The sequence below is a fragment of the Xyrauchen texanus genome, chromosome 49 (genome assembly GCF_025860055.1).
Source record: "Xyrauchen texanus isolate HMW12.3.18 chromosome 49, RBS_HiC_50CHRs, whole genome shotgun sequence".
Lineage (NCBI taxonomy): Eukaryota > Metazoa > Chordata > Actinopteri > Cypriniformes > Catostomidae > Xyrauchen > Xyrauchen texanus.
This window is the reverse complement of record NC_068324.1, coordinates 26065808-26083617: the sequence shown is the minus strand read 5'-3', so window position 1 is coordinate 26083617 and position 17810 is coordinate 26065808. Positions and strand designations below refer to the sequence as shown.

Genomic DNA, 17810 nt, shown 5'->3' with positions numbered 1-17810 from the left:
ATTAGCGTATGAATGGCGCACTCTGCTGGTGGGTGGGATCACATTACAGATAATGAGATGGACCGGTAAAAACTGTACATCACTTTGTTTCATACAGATTACATTGCAAGAGAATATTTGTTTTACATTTTAATTGTTTTATTTAAAAGTAGACATTTTAAGCTTTTTTTAGACATATGTTTCATGTTTGTGTGATAAGTATTCATGTAGTTTCAGTTCATTTTTGTGGCATAAATGAAGCATATTCGGTGCTAGAGAAAAATATTCCAGAATACAGCACAGAAAGATCAGAGCTGGTGCACTGTTGTTTTGTCGCGCTGCTCACTAGAGACGATGAAGAGGGCACCACAGTCATCACAATTAAATTAAAGTATTGCGGTCTGGATGGAATTAGCCGTGGTGATCGTCATAGCCAAATCATTAGCAAGGCAGCTAATGTTAGCAACTTCATACAGTCTGAGAAAGCCAAACTGCTTGCGTTTTTAGTGACATGCACCTGATTGTCTAGATGTAGAACATATGCTAAATATCGAAATTACTCAAAAGCATATCGTCGATATAGTAATTTTTTTATCTGAATAAATATTGAGATCGTTATATCGCCCAGCCCTACCCTAGATATGCTTTTAAGGGTTAATATCATGACAAACATGTATTTAGTCATTGCAGTGTATGTGTGTACCTGCTGTTGTAAGGCAGTTCTCTTCATCACTGTTGTCTTGACAGTTATCTTGTCCATTGCATAGAAAACTGCGATCTACACACCGTCCATTTTGACAGTGGAACCGTGCGGATGAACACACCAGAGGGTTAGCAGCTACAGAAAAGAGATGGACTCTTATTACATGGCTCTCTGGAATACTTGATTATGATTGGCCAATCACAGCATTCTGCTGTCAAATATTTGTGTATCAGGACACTAAACTGTATAATTGTTGTCCCAGGCAAACAATTTCCTACATAGCTGTACAAGTTTAATGTCTCATTTTAAAACGTCATAGTTACTGTTGTAACCTCGGTTCCCCGAGGGAGGGAACGAGAAGTTGTGTCGAAGGAAGTGACACAAGGGGTCTTCTTGGGCGCCGAATCGTACCTCTGAACCTGAGAAAAGGCCAATGTCAAGTTGGCAGACAGAATTTGCATGCCCCGCCCCGGACATACGGGTATAAAGGGAAGCGGGGCAGCGAATGCCAGTCAGGATTTTGCACTGAGGAGCCGAAAATGAAGCACGGCCATTTACAGTGCTAGGTCTAGTGCTGTGGCAGGAGGGACACAACGTCTCGTTCCCTCACTCGGGGAATGGAGGTTACAACAGTAACCATGATGTTCCCCTTCTGTCACTCTCTCGATGTTGTGTCGAAGGAAGTGACACAAGGGGTCCATATAAAAACACCACGCACTGACAGTGTTACGCGACTGTCGGAACAGGTGCAAAGCAGGCTATTGCGTGTTAGAGGCACCTGTACCGAGTGCACGTAGCCCTCCCCAATGCCCCCTCAAAGAGTTTCACATGCCAACCTTAGGTTTACCGCACCCCTGAGGGGGAAAAAGGTGTTACATGCTAGCATGGGAGCAAGCCCAGCAGCAGCGGCCTTCTCTCTCACAATGTCTCTCACATAGGACGTAAAGCGGCTGGGGCCCAACTTAAGTCGGGGAAGGCGGTCTTTCCCCGGGGGGAGCAGGAGAGCATGTCGGGAGCAGCAGGTGTCCCGAGGCTAGGGTGCTGAGAGAAGACTCGAAGCACTTATCCTGCTCCGTGCACCCGGCAGGGGGTGGCTTACAGACTGAGGAAGAGGCCTAAGGAGGCGTCTTCAGAACTCAGAGGCGAGTCCGGAGGTAAGGTAGCTGTCCGCAAATTTCCTATTCTTTCAGGAGGGGAAGACCCTGCAGAGGCCACACCCTGCCTAGTCCAGGGGGAGGTAATGTGTGGCAAATACACCATGAGGGTTATGAAGCGGCGTGGCGGTAGGTCCAGCCTAACGAAGGGGGGACTCTACAAGCACGGGGCCGAGGAAGCGGGGCTGCCCGAGGGAAATGCGGGTCCGCCGGCAGGGGGACCGTACTCGCGGAAAATACATCACGGGGAGTTAGCCTGAAGAGGCAAATATGCCCGTGGAGCCCTGTGACTCATATTGGGTCTAGTCGCGAGTTGAATTTGCGGGCCAGAAGGCTAGGTAGAAAAAACATCCAGGCAGCGACACTCAGTGGCTGACCTGGGACAGAAGGCACACTGGATCACTTTGGTGAAAGGTGCAAGGTGCAAGCGGAACACCCGGTCGGTTGTGCCACGTTAGCGAGTTCTACCCACTCGGACATGACAAAACATGGGACGAGACCGACTCAACCCTTAGATTGTAAAATCTGGCAAAGGTATTGGGTGTTGCCTAGCCCTGTCTGCTAGGGAGGTGCCATGGGTCAGTGCCCACGAGGATGCCACACTTCTAGTAGAGTGTGCTCGGACCTGCAGGGGGGCGGGCACGCCCTGGGTGTGATAGGCTAAGGCAATAGCATCAACGACCCAGTGGGCTAGCCTCTGTTTGGAGATGGCTTTCCGCCGTCTGCCAAAGCAGACAAAAAGCTGCTCAGAACATCTAAAGCTCTGCGTGTGGTCCACATAGGTACGTAAAGCACGCACCGGACACAGCAACGAAAGGGCTGGGCTTGCCTCCTCCCAAAGCAGCGCTTGCAGGTTCACGACCTGGTCCCTGAAAGGGGTCGTAAGAACCTTGGGCACGTAGCCCGGTCGGGGACTCAGGATAACGTGAGAAAGTGCCGGACCGAACTCCAGGCAGATGTCGCTAACAGAGAACGGAGGCTAACGTGATCAGGAGGGCCGTCTTTAGGGAGAGGGCCTTGAGCTCTACTGAATCAAGTGGCTCGAATGGGGGTCTCTGAAGGCCCGAGAGGTCCACTGAGAGATCCCAAGAGGGGAACAGGCTAGGCCAGGGAGGATTCAGTCTCCGGGCGCCTTTCAGGAACCTGATAATCAAGTCATGCTTACCAAGGGACTTGCCATCTACTGCGTCGTGGTGGGCTGCGATAGCAGCTCCATACACCTTCAAGGTGGAGGGGGACAACCTCCCCTCTAACCTTTCCTGCAGGAATAGAAGCACTGACTGAACTGCACATCGCTGTGGGTCTTCGGCTCGGAAAGAACACCAGTTCGCGAACAAGCGCCACTTTAGGGCGTAAAGTTGCCTGGTCGAGGGAGCTCTGGCTTGGTTGATCTTGTCTATGACAGCAGGTGGTAGATTCACTAGATCTTCCGCATCCCATCCAGGGGCCAGACGTGGAGGTTCCAGAGGTCTGGGTGCAGATGCCAGAGGGTGCCCCATCCCTGAGAAAGAAGGTCCTTCCTCAGGGGAATTTTCCAGGGAGAGGCTGTCGCGAGGAGCGTGAGATCCGAGAACCAGGTGCGGGTGGGCAAGTAGGGGGCCACCAGGATGACCTGTTCCTTGTCCTCCCTAATATTACACAGCACCGATGCAAGAAGGCTCACTGGGGGAAATGCGTACTTGCGCAGCCCCCGGGGCCAGCTGTGTGCCAGCGCATCTGTCCCGAGGGGGGCTCCCTTCAGGGAATACCAGAGCGGGCAGTGGGAGTTGTCTTGGGAGGCAAAGAGATATACCTGTGCTTTGCCGAATCGGTCCCAAATGAACTGGACCACCTGGGGGTGGAGCCTCCACTCTCCGCTGGGCGAAACCTGTCGCGACAACGCGTCCGCCGTCGTGTTGCGGTTTCCAGGGATGTGAGTGGCGAGCAGCGACTTGAGTCGCGGCTGACTCCAAAGGAGGAGATGGCGGGCGAGTTGTGACATATGACGAGTGCACGCTGCCCTGCCGATTTATGTACGCTACCGTCGCGGTGCTGTCTGAACGGATCAGAATCTGCTTGCCTCGGATTAGTGGAAGAAACCTCAGTAGGGCAAAAATTACAGCCATCAACTCTAGGAAATTGATGTGCCAATGCAGCCGGGGTCCTTTCCAGGTGCCAGCGGCAGCACGCCCGTTGCACACGGTGCCCAAACCCTGTCGAGAGGCGTCTGTGGTTACCACGACACGTCTGGACACCTGCTGCAGGGGAACTCCGGCTTGCAGAAAGCAGAGGTCTGTCCAAGGGTTGAAAGTCTGACGGCAGGAGGGGGTGATTATCACACAATGCATACCGTGGCGCCATGCCCATCTCGGGACTCGGTTTTGTAGCCAGTGCTGTAGCAAATGCATCCACCCGAGCGGCGCAACCGCGGCTGAGGATGCCATATGCCCCAGGAGCCTCTGGAATTGTTTTAGAGGGACCGCTGTGCCGCTCTCGAAGCTAGCAAGGCACCTGAGCACTGACTGTGCACGCTCGTTGGTGAGCCGCGCTGTCATTGAGACTGTGGTACCAGTCATCAAGCCGCGAAGGCTGTGGGGAGGACGGAATGTTCCAGTCAAAGCCCACGCTCACGGCAGCCCTGGAAAGCATGTCGGCCATCTGCGCGTCCGAAGAAAATTTCTGACTGGCATTTGCTGCCCCGCTTCCCTTTATACCCGTATGTCCGGGGCAGGGCATGCAAATTCTGTCTGCCAACTGGACATTGGCCTTTTCTCAGGTTCAGAGGTACGATTCGACGTCCGAGAAGACCCCTTTGTTCACTTCCTTTGAAACAACGTCGAGAGAGTGACAGAAGGGGAACACAATCTCTTTCTTATGGGGTGACCACCTCTTCAAGCTTAAAAAGGATGCAAAAGTATAATTAAGAAGTCTTATAAATTATTCCATGACACTCATGATAGTTTTGAAAACATATGATAAGGTTTGTTGAGAAACAAACTGAAATCGAATGTATTATTTAGTGAAACTTTTGACTGACCGTTGCTCTTCTTTGCACATTCATGAGACTGCACGAGACCAGTAGCTCATGCAGCCCGCTGGCAAAATGAGGTGTTCAAGCAAAAACGTGTGATGTTTATCTAAGAACAGGTCCTAAAACCTAAAGGTGATACTAAAGAACAGAACACAGCTGCACACAAACCAGAGAACAGACCTAACAAAACATATCTGAAGAGTTTGTGGTCAAAGAATAGATGCATTTATATGCGCAGCCTTATTAAACCAGAGTACTCAATCAAACAGAGACAGAGTAGGTGGGAATGTCTGTCATCAGTTCTTCATTCTGAACCTCCATCTTAAGAGAGTGATACCTCAGTGAAACATTTGGTAGGTGTGACATTCTCAGCCAAAATCAAGTAGTTCGTAACCATCTCATGATATGCTGGCTTCAATATACTGTTATGAGAAAGTTTTTGGACCGGTGCCAGTTCACAGCAGGCAGGGTTACCAAGCCCGATGATGAAAATAGAAACCAAGCAAACGACAGAATGTACCATCGCTAGTCATGATTAGTTAGGACAAAAACTCTGATTAACATAGAAAATATACCTTTTATCAAGCGTTATTTGACATCAGGTTTGGAAACGGTGTGACTCTAGCTGCCTTTAGCCTCTTTTGTCTATAACTGTGTCCGAAAACTGGAAAATGCTGCTTTCAGAGGCTGTACAAACTCTTCATGATTTGTAAGTTTAGTTCTCTGGTTTGTGAGCAACTGTGTTCTGTTCTTTAGTATTGCTTTGACATTATCTGTTTTCAGATGAACAAAACACGTTTTCACTTGAACGCCCTGTTTTGCTTGTGGGCTGCTTGAGCTACTGGTCTCGTGCAGTCTCGTGAACACGCAGAGGAGAGCGGCGGTCGGTCAACAGTTTCTTTAAATAATACATTAGATTTCGGTGTGTTTCTCACCCAACTTAATCATATGTCATCATTAGTCTTTTGGCATCATTTGTTAAACTTCTTATTATACTTTTGCATGTTTTGAAGCTTCAAGAGGTAGTCAACCCATTGTATGACATCACCGAGCACAAAATATTTTCACAATTTATTCCTTTGTGTAAAGAAAAAAAAGTCGTATTGGGTTGTAACAACACAGGGGTGAGTAAACAATAGGGTTGGAACGGTATGAGATTTTCACGGTATGATAACATTCTCAGAAAATATCACGGTTTCACGTGTATACGATATTACACAAATACTATTATCAGTGAAAACAGAAGGGTTATTTTATTTATCTATTTTAGAGCAGACACTTTATTATAATTGAAACTTGAAACCATTTATTTTATTGAAGTATGTGTAAAAAAAGTCTCCCTTTTGAAAATAAATAGAAAAAATAAGAAAGCTATCAGAATTATAATAAACAGATTTATAAACATAATAAAAAAATAGCATGTAACTATAACATATTATATAACTAAAGCAAGTTATCATAGCATGTTAAATGAACTACTAAAGGAAAAATAACATCAGCTGTGTGAGCTTTTAAAGTAATGTCCTATGATTATTAATAATTAACATATACTGTAGACTGCTCCTGTCTGTACCTTTAACTCAGTGCTTCTCAACTGGTTTTGTTTCAGGACAGATTTTATATTGGACATCAAGTGTCGACCTGTCAGATTAAACATAACCTGTATTTAATGTATCCTGGGTCGCATTTCCTTTTATGTTGCATAGTTTTGTTCATGGTTTTCCAGTACAAGGACATGCATCAAGTGACATTATTTTTGTTGATGTCAAAATGTACAGGAAGTTTCACTCCCCCCTTTAAAAATTGAAGATCATATTTAATTATATGAGCCCATTATTATCCTGTTCGTTACCTAATATTAAATATTTATACACATATTACACAGAAGGAAAAGCTCCTCATTACCATGGTTAGTCAGTGTGCTAGTCTTAAATAATAATAATAATAAATGAATGTATTTATGACAAATAAATACTAGCTGAAACACATCTTAAAACTTTAACTACAACTGTCACTATTGATATAAAATGATGTCTAATAGATTCTACCTTTAGATCATTTCATATGAAACTATAAGATTTTGTCAAAATATAACAGTAACTTTTACTCATGTAAAATACTGAAACAAATTTGTAAAGGTGATGGTGTGTAATTTTGTATTTTTTTTGGCTCATAGCACAGTGTTGCTCTTTTCCTCCTCAGTGCTGTTTGGAATGTCAGGGCTGCTACTGTTGAGAGCTTCGAATTGACAATCTCGTAACACTGTAAACTAGAAAAGTCTGGCTAGAATTGAAATTGGTCACATATCGAGGGAAGCCCAGTTGTTGAACGCACGCAACAGAGAGAAGAGCAGATCATTAGCGCGAGCTCGTTACACTCGCGAAAGTGCAGATGAGAAGTCTTTAGCTGTTTGCGAGATTATCATTAAATCTGCCTCGGCAGGTAAATACATCGATCACTTGAGCGGCCGCCGAAATATCTTCAATGGGAGAAGTTACCATGGCTTTGTTATTTCCCTGCTGCCCAGTCCGAATAGACCAGTTGAGAAACACTGCTTTAACTCTCTCTCACACACACACACACACACACACACACACACACACACACACACACACACACACACACACACACACACACACACACACACTCACTCATGTCAGACCCCCTCGCCTCTCTCTGATATCTGCTGCGTGTGTGTGTGTGGCGCAAGTTGATGAGTCTGACAGACAGTCGAGAAAGAAAGGAGATGCGCACGCGCATGTGAGAATCTCCGTCCGGTTGCATTTTTTCTCAATACCGTAGATAAGCAAATGTACATGGTATGATAACCGTCAATTTTCAAACCGTGGTATACCGTGAAACCAGTATACCGCTGCAACCCTAGTTAACAATGACTGAATTTTCATTTTTGGGTGAAATATCCCTTTAATATTTTTTAATATGCACAGCAGCTCTACATTGTGATTTTACTGTTACAAAGTTTGTATTATGTAGAAATTGGACAACAGCCCAGACAAGATTCAACCTGTGCTATGAATTATCTCTTTGCAAATAATTATTTTCAATGAGGGGATAGTTTAATAGAAGCTTGTGGCTCAGGTAAGCCTGTGATTCATGCTGAGCTTTAGGATTTTTTAAAGAGGTCGCCTTGATACTCACTGCAGTTGTCTTCATCACTGCCATCAGGACAATCTTTGAAGCCATTGCATTGAAAGCGGCCAATAATGCAGTGGAGCCCATTTGCACAAGCAAAGAATGTAGGTGCACACTTCGACTTCACCTTTGCTGTGAGAAAGGAGAACATGTTGTGCTGTTTATGCAGATAAAATCAAGTAACAAAGGCAAACCCTCAAACAAAATGTCAAAAGTTTCAAATACTGGATACTATTGCACAAATCAGTCTAATTAGTAATACTTCATGTTCCTGTCCATTTCATCTTGTTTTGTGAAACATAGTTTCTTCTATTCGTAAAAAAAATCAAATGAATGAAAAATGTAAAATAATTTTAAACCCATTTCTTGTGCTTATCCACAAAAGACAGAGTTCCGTTTAGTCTCAATGTAACAAGACAACTTGCTTCACATGCTTTTCCTTACAATCTGCTAAAGGGGAAAAAATAGCTTGAAAGTTTGTTTAGTCTATGAATCAAATTTGATGCATGATATTAAAAAGCCCATCGGGGAGTCACGTGACACCATGCGAGGTTCGTACTTTGCTAGTTTGGATACTTTTAATGATATAAACCAGTGAAAGTCGATACACCCTGATCCTTAACTGTTCTAGGAAAACAAAATGTAAAAGAATTCAATATCCTCGGTCTATGGAGACACTTACGTGGTTTCTAGTTATGGCGCCTGAGGAGTAAACGTGTGCGCGGCTCGCTCCCAAATACTTTTCATTTTCCTCCTATAAACCTCTTTTTGTTTACATTTGACAGCATTTGTTCGATAATAGTTTCGTGACCTTAACTGCTTTTGAAATGTCAAAAGGAAAGGGCAAACAGGGTGATAAAGACCGAGATGGTGCTTCTAGCCGAGATGTCATCATCCAAGCCTGGGGGCTCGAGGGAGAATGCCGGCTGGCCCTGTGGTGAGTCGCACTCATCCGGAACCCGGACAGGAGCACACAAGCGTGTTGGGGGCAGGTGGTTCGTGGGGATTTACCTGGCAAAACCGAGCCCGTCGTTATCCCCATATCGCCTTCATCGCCAGCCGGGTCGTCCTCAATCCCGTGGGAAGAAGGATCGACGCGGGGGGCGGCTGAAGTGGCATTCAACTTCAGGAAGGAGAGCCGCGACCGCAACGTTGCCATGGTTATGTTCTCGCAGTGAGAACATGAACCATCCACGAACGCCGCCTCAGTGTGATCGCTACCCAGGCACACGAGGCAGTGTCTGTGGTCGTCGTTCTTGGAGAGAAATCGACCACATCCAGGAACAACACATGGGCGGAAAGGCATCTTGAAAAAGACGCGTCCTGAAAAGGACGTTCAACGCCGCTGTGTATTGCTCTTTTTGTGAGTGGAAAACTCTGACTCTTTTAGAGAAAATATAACTCTTTTAGGCAGAGAACACTCTTTAAAACAGAAAGAAAGCGCTGTCGAAGCGCCCAGGGGCGTAAACTGCACAGTGTGCAGATAGCTGGAAATGCACCGTGCGGATCCAACAGCAATGCTTCTCGCTGGTAGAGGTGAGCTGCTTGCCCAGTCGGCTCCGAAGAAAAATTCTGACTGGCATTAGCTGCCCCGCTTCCCTTTATACCCGTATGTCCGGGGCAGGGCATGCAAATTCTGTCTGCCAACTTGACACTGGCCTTTTCTCAGGTTCAGGGGTACGATTCGGCGTCGGAGAAGACCCCTTGTGACACTTCCTTTGAAACAACTTCGAGAGAGTGACAGAAGGGGAACACAATCTCTTTCTTATCACATAATAATTAAAATCAATATTTCATGTAAATGTATTTGTTTGGTAAGTAGCCGTGTAATAAGCAGGGTCTTTTATTCATGATTGACTGTACACGATACCTTAATATATAACCCAATATGACTTTCTTTTTCTTAACACAAAGGGAGAATTGTGCTCAGTGATGTCATACTGTGGGTTGACCACCTCTTCAAGCTTAAAAAGGACACAAAAGTATAATTAAGAAGTCTTATAAATTATTCCATGACACTCATGATAGTTTTGAAAACATATGATAAGGTTTGTTGAGAAACAAACTGAAATCGAATGTATTATTTAGTGAAACTTTTGACTGACCGTTGCTCTTCTTTGCACGTTCATGAGACTGCACGAGACCAGTAGCTCATGCAGCCCGCTGGCAAAATGAGGTGTTCAAGCAAAAACGTGTGATGTTTATCTAAGAACAGGTCCTAAAACCTAAAGGTGATACTAAAGAACAGAACACAGCTGCACACAAACCAGAGAACAGACCTAACAAAACATATCTGAAGAGTTTGTGGTCAAAGAATAGATGCATTTATATGCCCAGCCTTATTAAACCGGAGTACTCAATCAAACAGAGACAGAGTAGGTGGGAATGTCTGTCACCAGTTCTTCATTCTGAACCTCCATCTTAAGAGAGTGATACCTCAGTGAAACATTTGGTAGGTGTGACATTCTCAGCCAAAATCAAGTAGTTCGTAACCATCTCATGATATGCTGGCTTCAATATACTGTTATGAGAACGTTTTTGGACCGGTGCCAGTTCACAGCAGGCAGGGTTACCAAGCCCGATGATGAAAATAGAAACCAAGCAAACGACAGAATGTACCATCGCTTGTCATGGCTAGTTAGGACAAAAACTCTGATTAACATAGAAAATATACCTTTTATCAAGTGTTATTTGACATCAGGTTTGGAAACGGTGTGACTCTAGCTGCCTTCAGCCTCTTTTGTCTATAACTGCGTCAGAAAACTGGAAAATGCTGCTTTCAGAGGCTGTACAAACTCTTCATGTTTTGTAAGTTCAGTTCCCTTTCTGTCGCTCTCTCCACGTTGTGTCAGAGAAGCGACACTAGGGGTCTCTCTTGAGCGCCGATATTCACCTCTGGACTATGAAAAAAGGCCAATGAGAGTTGGCAACCAGTATTTGCATGTCCGCCCCGGACATACGGGTATTTAAGCAACGCAAATCACGGGAGTTCATTCAGAAAATTTCTTCGAGCCGATGGTGGGTGCATGAACTCTGCTGCGCGTTACACACCAAGTTCCTGGTTAATCCTCTGGCGCTCTGCATGCTGTTGGATTTGACGGCGCATAACAGCGGCTTTCTCCTTCGTGCGCGGCTGTGCATTCTTGCCCTGAGCGCCGACAGCGCAGACAACTTCGAAAGAGTTATTCTAAAGAGTAATTTAGCTCTAAAGAGCAAAACACAGCGGCGTTGAGCGTCCTTCTCAGGACGCGTCTTTTTAAAGACGATATTTCGCCCCTGTGTAGTTTCTGGATGTGGTTGATGTCTCCCCACCTCTGGCGGTCATAAAAACTGCCTTGCATTCCTGGGTTGCGATCACACGCAGGCAGCGTTTTTATGAATGGTCTATGTTTTCAGTCGCGAGAACATAGCCATGACAGCATTAGCGGTCGTAGGCTTTCTCTTGTAGTGAGAAAGCGGCTTCAGCCGCCACCGCGCCTCGCCTCCTTCCCACGGGATTGAGGCGAGCGCCATGGCAATGAAAACAATCTGGGGACAATGGCGGGCTCCGTTTGCCGGGTGAACCCCTCGAAACACCCGCCTCCCGGCACGCTTGCTTGTTTCTGTCCGAGCTCGGGATGAGCATTCTCTCCAATGGGTTATGTTTTCAGTGTGAGAACATAGCCGCGGCAGCGTTGCGATCTCTGCTTTCTCTTGTAGTGAGAGAGAGCTATCTCAGCCGCCCCCCGCACCTCGCCTCCTTCCTACGGGATTGAGGCAGGCGCCGCGGGTGATGGAGAACTATCTGGGGAGAATAACGGGACGCTTTCGCCGGGTAAATCCCCCCGAAAACCTCCCGCCTCCCCGGCACGCTTGCCTGCTTCCCTCGAGCTCGGGATTAGTGCGGTCCACTTAACGGCCTACCGTCCGGTCTCTCGAGCGCCCCAGCATTGGATGATGACATCACCGCTGCATCGGAGAGCGTAACAGCGGCGTTGGATGCGGATAACTCGCCTGGGCTGCCACCTTCGGGTCTCCGCCCAGTCTGAGCCTGACGCTAAGAAGGTCCGCTATGCTTCCCGGGCTTAATTGGTTCCGCGGGCATGTGCGCCGCTCACAGCCGCGCCCCGGATTCCTTCCGGACGTGCATGACGAGCTGAGCAAGCCCAGCTTCCTCGCTCCTCCGCTCTCGCTACCCTCGGTGGTAGAAGCGGTCCCAGACCGCTCCCCCTGCACGCCATGGCCCCCTTCTGCAAGTCCACCGGGCCAGGGCACTTCAAAATCTGCACTTGGGTAGTCCTGTTCTTGGCGTGCTGCAGGAACTGCACTCGAACAGGCGATGGCCACTCCGTGGTCCAGAAGCGCTAGCGATGGACAGGCAGTGCGGGAGGCAGACAAAGCACGCTCTCTCAAACGCCCCGTCTCCCAGCTCCGTCCATTCGGCGACACCACTTGACGACTTCGCCCAGCAGTCCTCAGTGGTGAAGAAACAGATGAAGGCTATTTTCAAGCAAAAAAGCATCCTGCCCTGCCGCAAACCTGCCGCCAGGGGCCATGCCCTGTCTGCTCGCCGAGGGCATCCTCCTGCGGCTTTCAAGAAAGAAAGAAAGTGGTGCTCCACCTCAACTAACAAGTGAGTGGGCCCAGCTCTCAGCCCCAGCGTTGAGCCCCCGCAGAAGTTGGGCGCCCATCGTCTCACGGACCCCCTTGAGGACCCAGAAGGCTCCCAGAGCTCCTGAGATGACAGACCCAGAGACCGAGGCGTTAGCTCCGGAGCTGGTAAGACCACTCCGTTCACCGGTGGAGGGCTGGGAGGAGAATTTTTGTTAAATTCGTTACACTCTATAGAGCTATTTCCTTGTTGTCTCTGGGGTCACCTGGCCCGCAAATGCCGTTCTCACGGCACTCTGCTTTCAGGCCTCAACAGTCCCGGCTCCATGGACGCGGTGTCCCCGCCTTCAGCCTCACGACTGTTCCCCGGCCGGCCGGTTCAGACGAGTCCAGAGGACGCCAGCATCAGACCTCCTCCTCAGTCACGAACCCGCCTCCTGCGGGTGCGCGTGAGCAAGGTAAGTGCTTTGAGTTTATTCTCAGCACCGGAGCCTTGGGGCGCCACGTTGCCTCCTGGCGCCACGTTACCTGTTCCGCACCGCTGCGAAGCCCGCCGGTACGTCCAAAAACTTCGTCCCCTTGGTGCCCCTAGCACGGAGCTTAGAGGCGTGGCTTTCACTGCCCAACCCGTCACGCTGGCTGCACCGGACCATTCGACTCGGTTACGCAATTCAGTTTGCCAGGTCTCCGCCCCCCTTCGTGGGCGTACATTTTTCCGCAGTACACGGCCAACATGCCCATTCCCTGCGTGAAGAAATTGCCTCCCTTCTATTAAAGGACGCGATAGAGACTGTCCCTCCAACCGCAATGAAGAAGGGTGTCTACAGCCCTTACTCTGTTGTACCCAAGAAAGGCGGCGGCTTACGGCCGATCTTGGACCTGCGAGTTTTCAATAGGACCGTGCCCAAACTCCCGTTCAAAATGCTCACCCAGAAACAAATTCTATCTGGCATCCGGCATCTAGATTGGTTCGCAGCAGTAGACCTGAAGAACCTACTTCCACGTCTCAATTTGCCCTCGACATCGACCCTTCCTACGGTTCGCGTTCGACGGCCAGGCGTATCAGTACAAAGTCCTCCCCTTCGGCCTGTCTCTGTCCCCTCGCGTCTTCACGAAAGTCGCAGAGGCAGTTCTTGCCCCGCTCCGAGTAGCCGGCATACGCATACTCAATTACCTCGACGACTGGCTCATACTGGCTCACTCTCAAGAGTTACTATGTGCACACAGAGACCAGGTGCTCAGGCACCTCAGCCGTTTGGGGCTTCAGGTCAACCGGGAAAAGAGCAAGCTCTCCCCGGTCCAGAGCATCTCTTTTCTTGGTCTGGAGTTAGACTCAGCCTCAATGACAGCACGTCTCTCCAACGAGCGTGCTCAGTCAGTGCTGAAATGCCTCGCTTCCTTCAAGCCAGGCGCCGTGGTCCCGCTAAAATGTTTCCAACAGCTCCTGGGGCATATGGCATCCTCCGCGGCGGCCGCGCCGCTGGGGTTGATGCATAAGAGACTACTTCAGCACTGGCTCCGGACTCGAGTCCCGAGACGAGCATGGCACCGCGGCACGCACAACGTAAAAGTTACCTCTGCCTGCCGCTAAACCTTCAAACCTTGGACAGACCTCTGCTTTCTAAGGGCAGGTGTACTCTTGCAGCAGGTGTCCCGATGCATTCTGGTCACAACCGACGCTTCCAAATTGGGTTGGGGCACCGTGTGCAACGGGCGCGCAGCCGCAGGCCAGTGGAACCGAGGCCCGCTGCGCTGGCACATCAACTGCCTAGAGCTGCTGGCTGTTTTTCTGGCCCTGCAGAAGTTTCTCCCGTTAACTCGGAACAAACACGTCCTAGTCAGGACAGACAGCACCACGGTCGTAGCCTACATAAACCGCCAAGGCGGAGTACGCTCCCCCCACATGTCACAGCTCGCCCGTCGTGTCCTCCTTTGGAGTCAGCAGCGACTGGAGTCACTGCGCGCCACTCACATCCCCGGTAACCTCAATGTGATAGCGGAAGCGCTGTCAAGACAAAGCTTGCCTGGCGGGGAGTGGAGGCTCCACCCCCAGTCAGTCCAGCTGATTTGGGACCGGTTCGGCAAGGCTCAGGTAGACCTGTTTGCCTCCCAAGAAACCTCCCACTGTCCGCTCTGGTATGCCCGGACAGAGGCTCCCCTCGGGGCAGATGCACTGGCACACAGCTGGCCCGCGGGGCTGCGCAAGTACGCATTTCCCCCAGTGAGCCTTCTTGCACAGGTGCTATGCAAGGTCAGGGAGGACGAGGAGCAAGTCATTCTGGTAGCCCCCTAATGGCCTACCCGGACTAGTTTTTCGGACCTCACGCTCCTCACGACAGCCCTTCCCTGGCGAATTCCCCTGAGGAAGGACCTTCTTTCTCAGGGACGAGGCATGCTCTGGCACCCGCACCCAGACCTCTGGAACCTCCACGTCTGGCCCCTGGACGGGATGCGGAAGAGCTAGCCGGTCTACCATCTACCGTCGTAGATAGAATCAGCCAAGCCAGAGCCCCCTCTACCAGGCATCTTTACGCCCTAAAGTGGCGTCTGTTCGCGGACTGGTGTTCTTCCCAAGCCGAAGACCCGCAGAAGTGCGCAGTTAGGTCAGTGCTCGTGTTTCTTCAGGAGAGGCTGGAGAGGAGGCTGTCCCCCTCCACCCTCAAGGTTTATGTCGCCGCTATCGCGGCCCACCATGACACGGTAGACGGAAAGTCTCTTGGTAAGCACGATTTAATCGTCAGGTTCCTAAAAGGTGCCCGGAGGATAGCTCCCTCCCGGCCTAACCTGTTCCCCTCCTGGGATCTCTCGGTCGTCCTTACGGGACTCCAGAGACCCCCCTTCGAGCCGCTTGACTCAGGACTCAGGGCCCTCTCTCTCAAGACCGCCCTGCTGATCGCGCTCGCTTCCATCAAGAGGGTCAGGGACCTGCATGCGTTCTCTGTTAGCGACGCTTGCCTGGAGTTCGGTCCGGCAGACACTTTCGTGATCCTAAGACCACGACCGGGCTATGTGCCCAAGGTTCCTACCACACCCTTCAGGGATCAGGTAGTGAACCTGCAAGCTGCCCGGAGGAGGCAGATCCAGCCCTTTCACTGCTGTGTCCAGTACGTGCCTTACGTATCTACCTGGACCGCACACAGAGCACTAGACACTCTGAGCAGCTCTTCGTCTGATTTGGGGGACAGCAGAAAGGGAATGCTGTCTCCAAGCAGAGACTCGCCCACTGGGTTGTCGACGCCATTTCCCTGGCTTATCACACCCAGGCCGTGCCCCCCCCTTTTGCGGGTCCGAGCCCACTCCACCAGGAGTGTTGCCTCCTCATGGGCACTGGCTAGGGGCACTGCCCTAGCAGACATTTGTAGAGCAGCTACAAATGTTAGCTGCCCTTCCGGGGTAACAATAAGGAATCCTGATGGCTTAAATGGGGCATTGGGGAAGGGTACCTGCAGCCTGATACAGTTGGTCGTCCTGCACGTAAGAATACCTGCTTGCTCCTGTATCAGCAGTTCACGTACACGGCTCAGCGCATGGCGCTTTTATAAGTGGACCCCTAGTGTCGCTTCTCCAACACAACGTGGAGAGAGCGACAGAAGGGGAACGTCTAGGTTACCTATGTAACCTCCGTTCCCCGATGGAGGGAACGAGACGTTGTGTCTCCCCTGCCACGTCGCTGAGCCGAGCCACTGTTGTGGCCGGACCATTTCCGGCTCCTCAGAAAAATCCTGAATGAACTCCCGTATTTGCGCCGCTTAAATACCCGTATGTCCGGGGGCGGGACATGCAAATACTGGTTGCCAACTCTCATTGGCCTTTTTTCATAGTCCAGAGGTGAATATCAGCGCTCAAGAGAGACCCCTAGTGTCGCTTCTCTGACACAACGTCTCATTCCCTCCATCGGGGAACGGAGGTTACATACGTAACCTAGACGTTCTCTGGTTTGTGAGCAACTGTGTTCTGTTCTTTAGTATTGCTTTGACATTATCTTTGAAAGGGCAAACAGGGTGATAAAGACCGAGATGGTGCTTCTAGCCGAGATCAGTGCTTTACACGCTGATCTTAGAGCCTTTATTGCTGTGGACTTCAAAGCATCTTTCGAAAGCTTGTCAACCAAGCTAGATAACATTCAATCCATGGTGGCAGATCATGAACTTCGCATCAGTAATCTCGAGTCCGGTACTACGGGGATAAATCACATAAGAACAGCTCGAGGCTACATGTTTGAGGCTCCAGAAGGATAATGAGTGGCTGAAAGCTAAAGTCTCGGACCTCGAGAGCCGCAGCTAGAATATTAGAATTTTGGGCTTACCTGAGTCGATCGAGCTGGACAGAGCCCACCGCAGCCTGGCACCCAAACCCGCGTCAGGGCAGAGACCGCGACCTGTCATCCTGCGATTTCACCGCTTTCAAGTAAAACACTTTGTCATTCGCAAATCTCGAAAAAAGAGCGAGTTGCTCTACGAAGGCCACAGGACTCGTATCTTTGAGGATTTTGGAAATCTGATCATGTTCATAGAATTTCTTGCTTTTATTTATGATGAGTAACAGGACTGCTCCCCGTGGTACACTGAAATTCACCAGTTGGAACGTTAAATGTCTAAATTCTCTACTGAAGTGAAATAAACTTCTTAATTATTTGAAACATTTGAATACTAGCATCGCCTTTACTCAGGAAATTCACCTCAGGCCTGCAGACAATCTAAAAATGAGAAAGGGCTGGGTAGGCCATGGTTCTCATCCATAAATCAGTTCCTTTTTCAGTTTCTGATGTCATCTCAGACCCCAACATACGTTTTATTATTCTTAGAGGACAGATCAATGGGGTTTGCTTGATTTTGGCAAACATATATGGCCCTATTTGGGATGATGAGGCTTTTTTATTTTTTTATTTATTTTTCCTCCCTGATCTGCATTCCAGCCAACTAATTCTGGTTTGGGATTTTAACTGCTGTTTAGACCCTCTTCTTGACCGTTCCTTCTCTAGGCCTTGTGCACAGTCTAAATCTGGTAGGATTATTCAGCTTTTTATGGACCAATATGCCGTTACGGATGTTTGCCGTTTTTTCAATCCTAACATGAAACAATTCTCTTTCTTTTCCCCTGTTCATCGCTCTTTCTCTCGTATTGACTACTTTCTGGTTGATAATAAACTGCTTTCATTGCTCAGTTCATGTATTTATATATACAAGGCATTTCGATGTCTCGGTCTCCATGGTGTTTTAAT

The 17810-nt window shown here is 49.0% G+C and overlaps 1 protein-coding gene across 2 annotated transcripts in view; it reads right to left on the bottom strand.

Annotated features, from left to right (window-relative positions):
- The window catches only part of ldlrad3 (low density lipoprotein receptor class A domain containing 3), a 60159-nt gene that overhangs the window by 16591 nt on the left and 25758 nt on the right, over window positions 1-17810 (bottom strand). For both annotated transcript variants that reach the window (XM_052122469.1, XM_052122470.1), the window contains 2 exons: window positions 8006-8131; window positions 683-817 (listed from right to left, as the gene is read on the bottom strand). In XM_052122469.1, the coding sequence (XP_051978429.1) occupies window positions 683-817; window positions 8006-8131 (261 nt within the window). The remainder of the gene's footprint in view (window positions 1-682; window positions 818-8005; window positions 8132-17810) is intronic.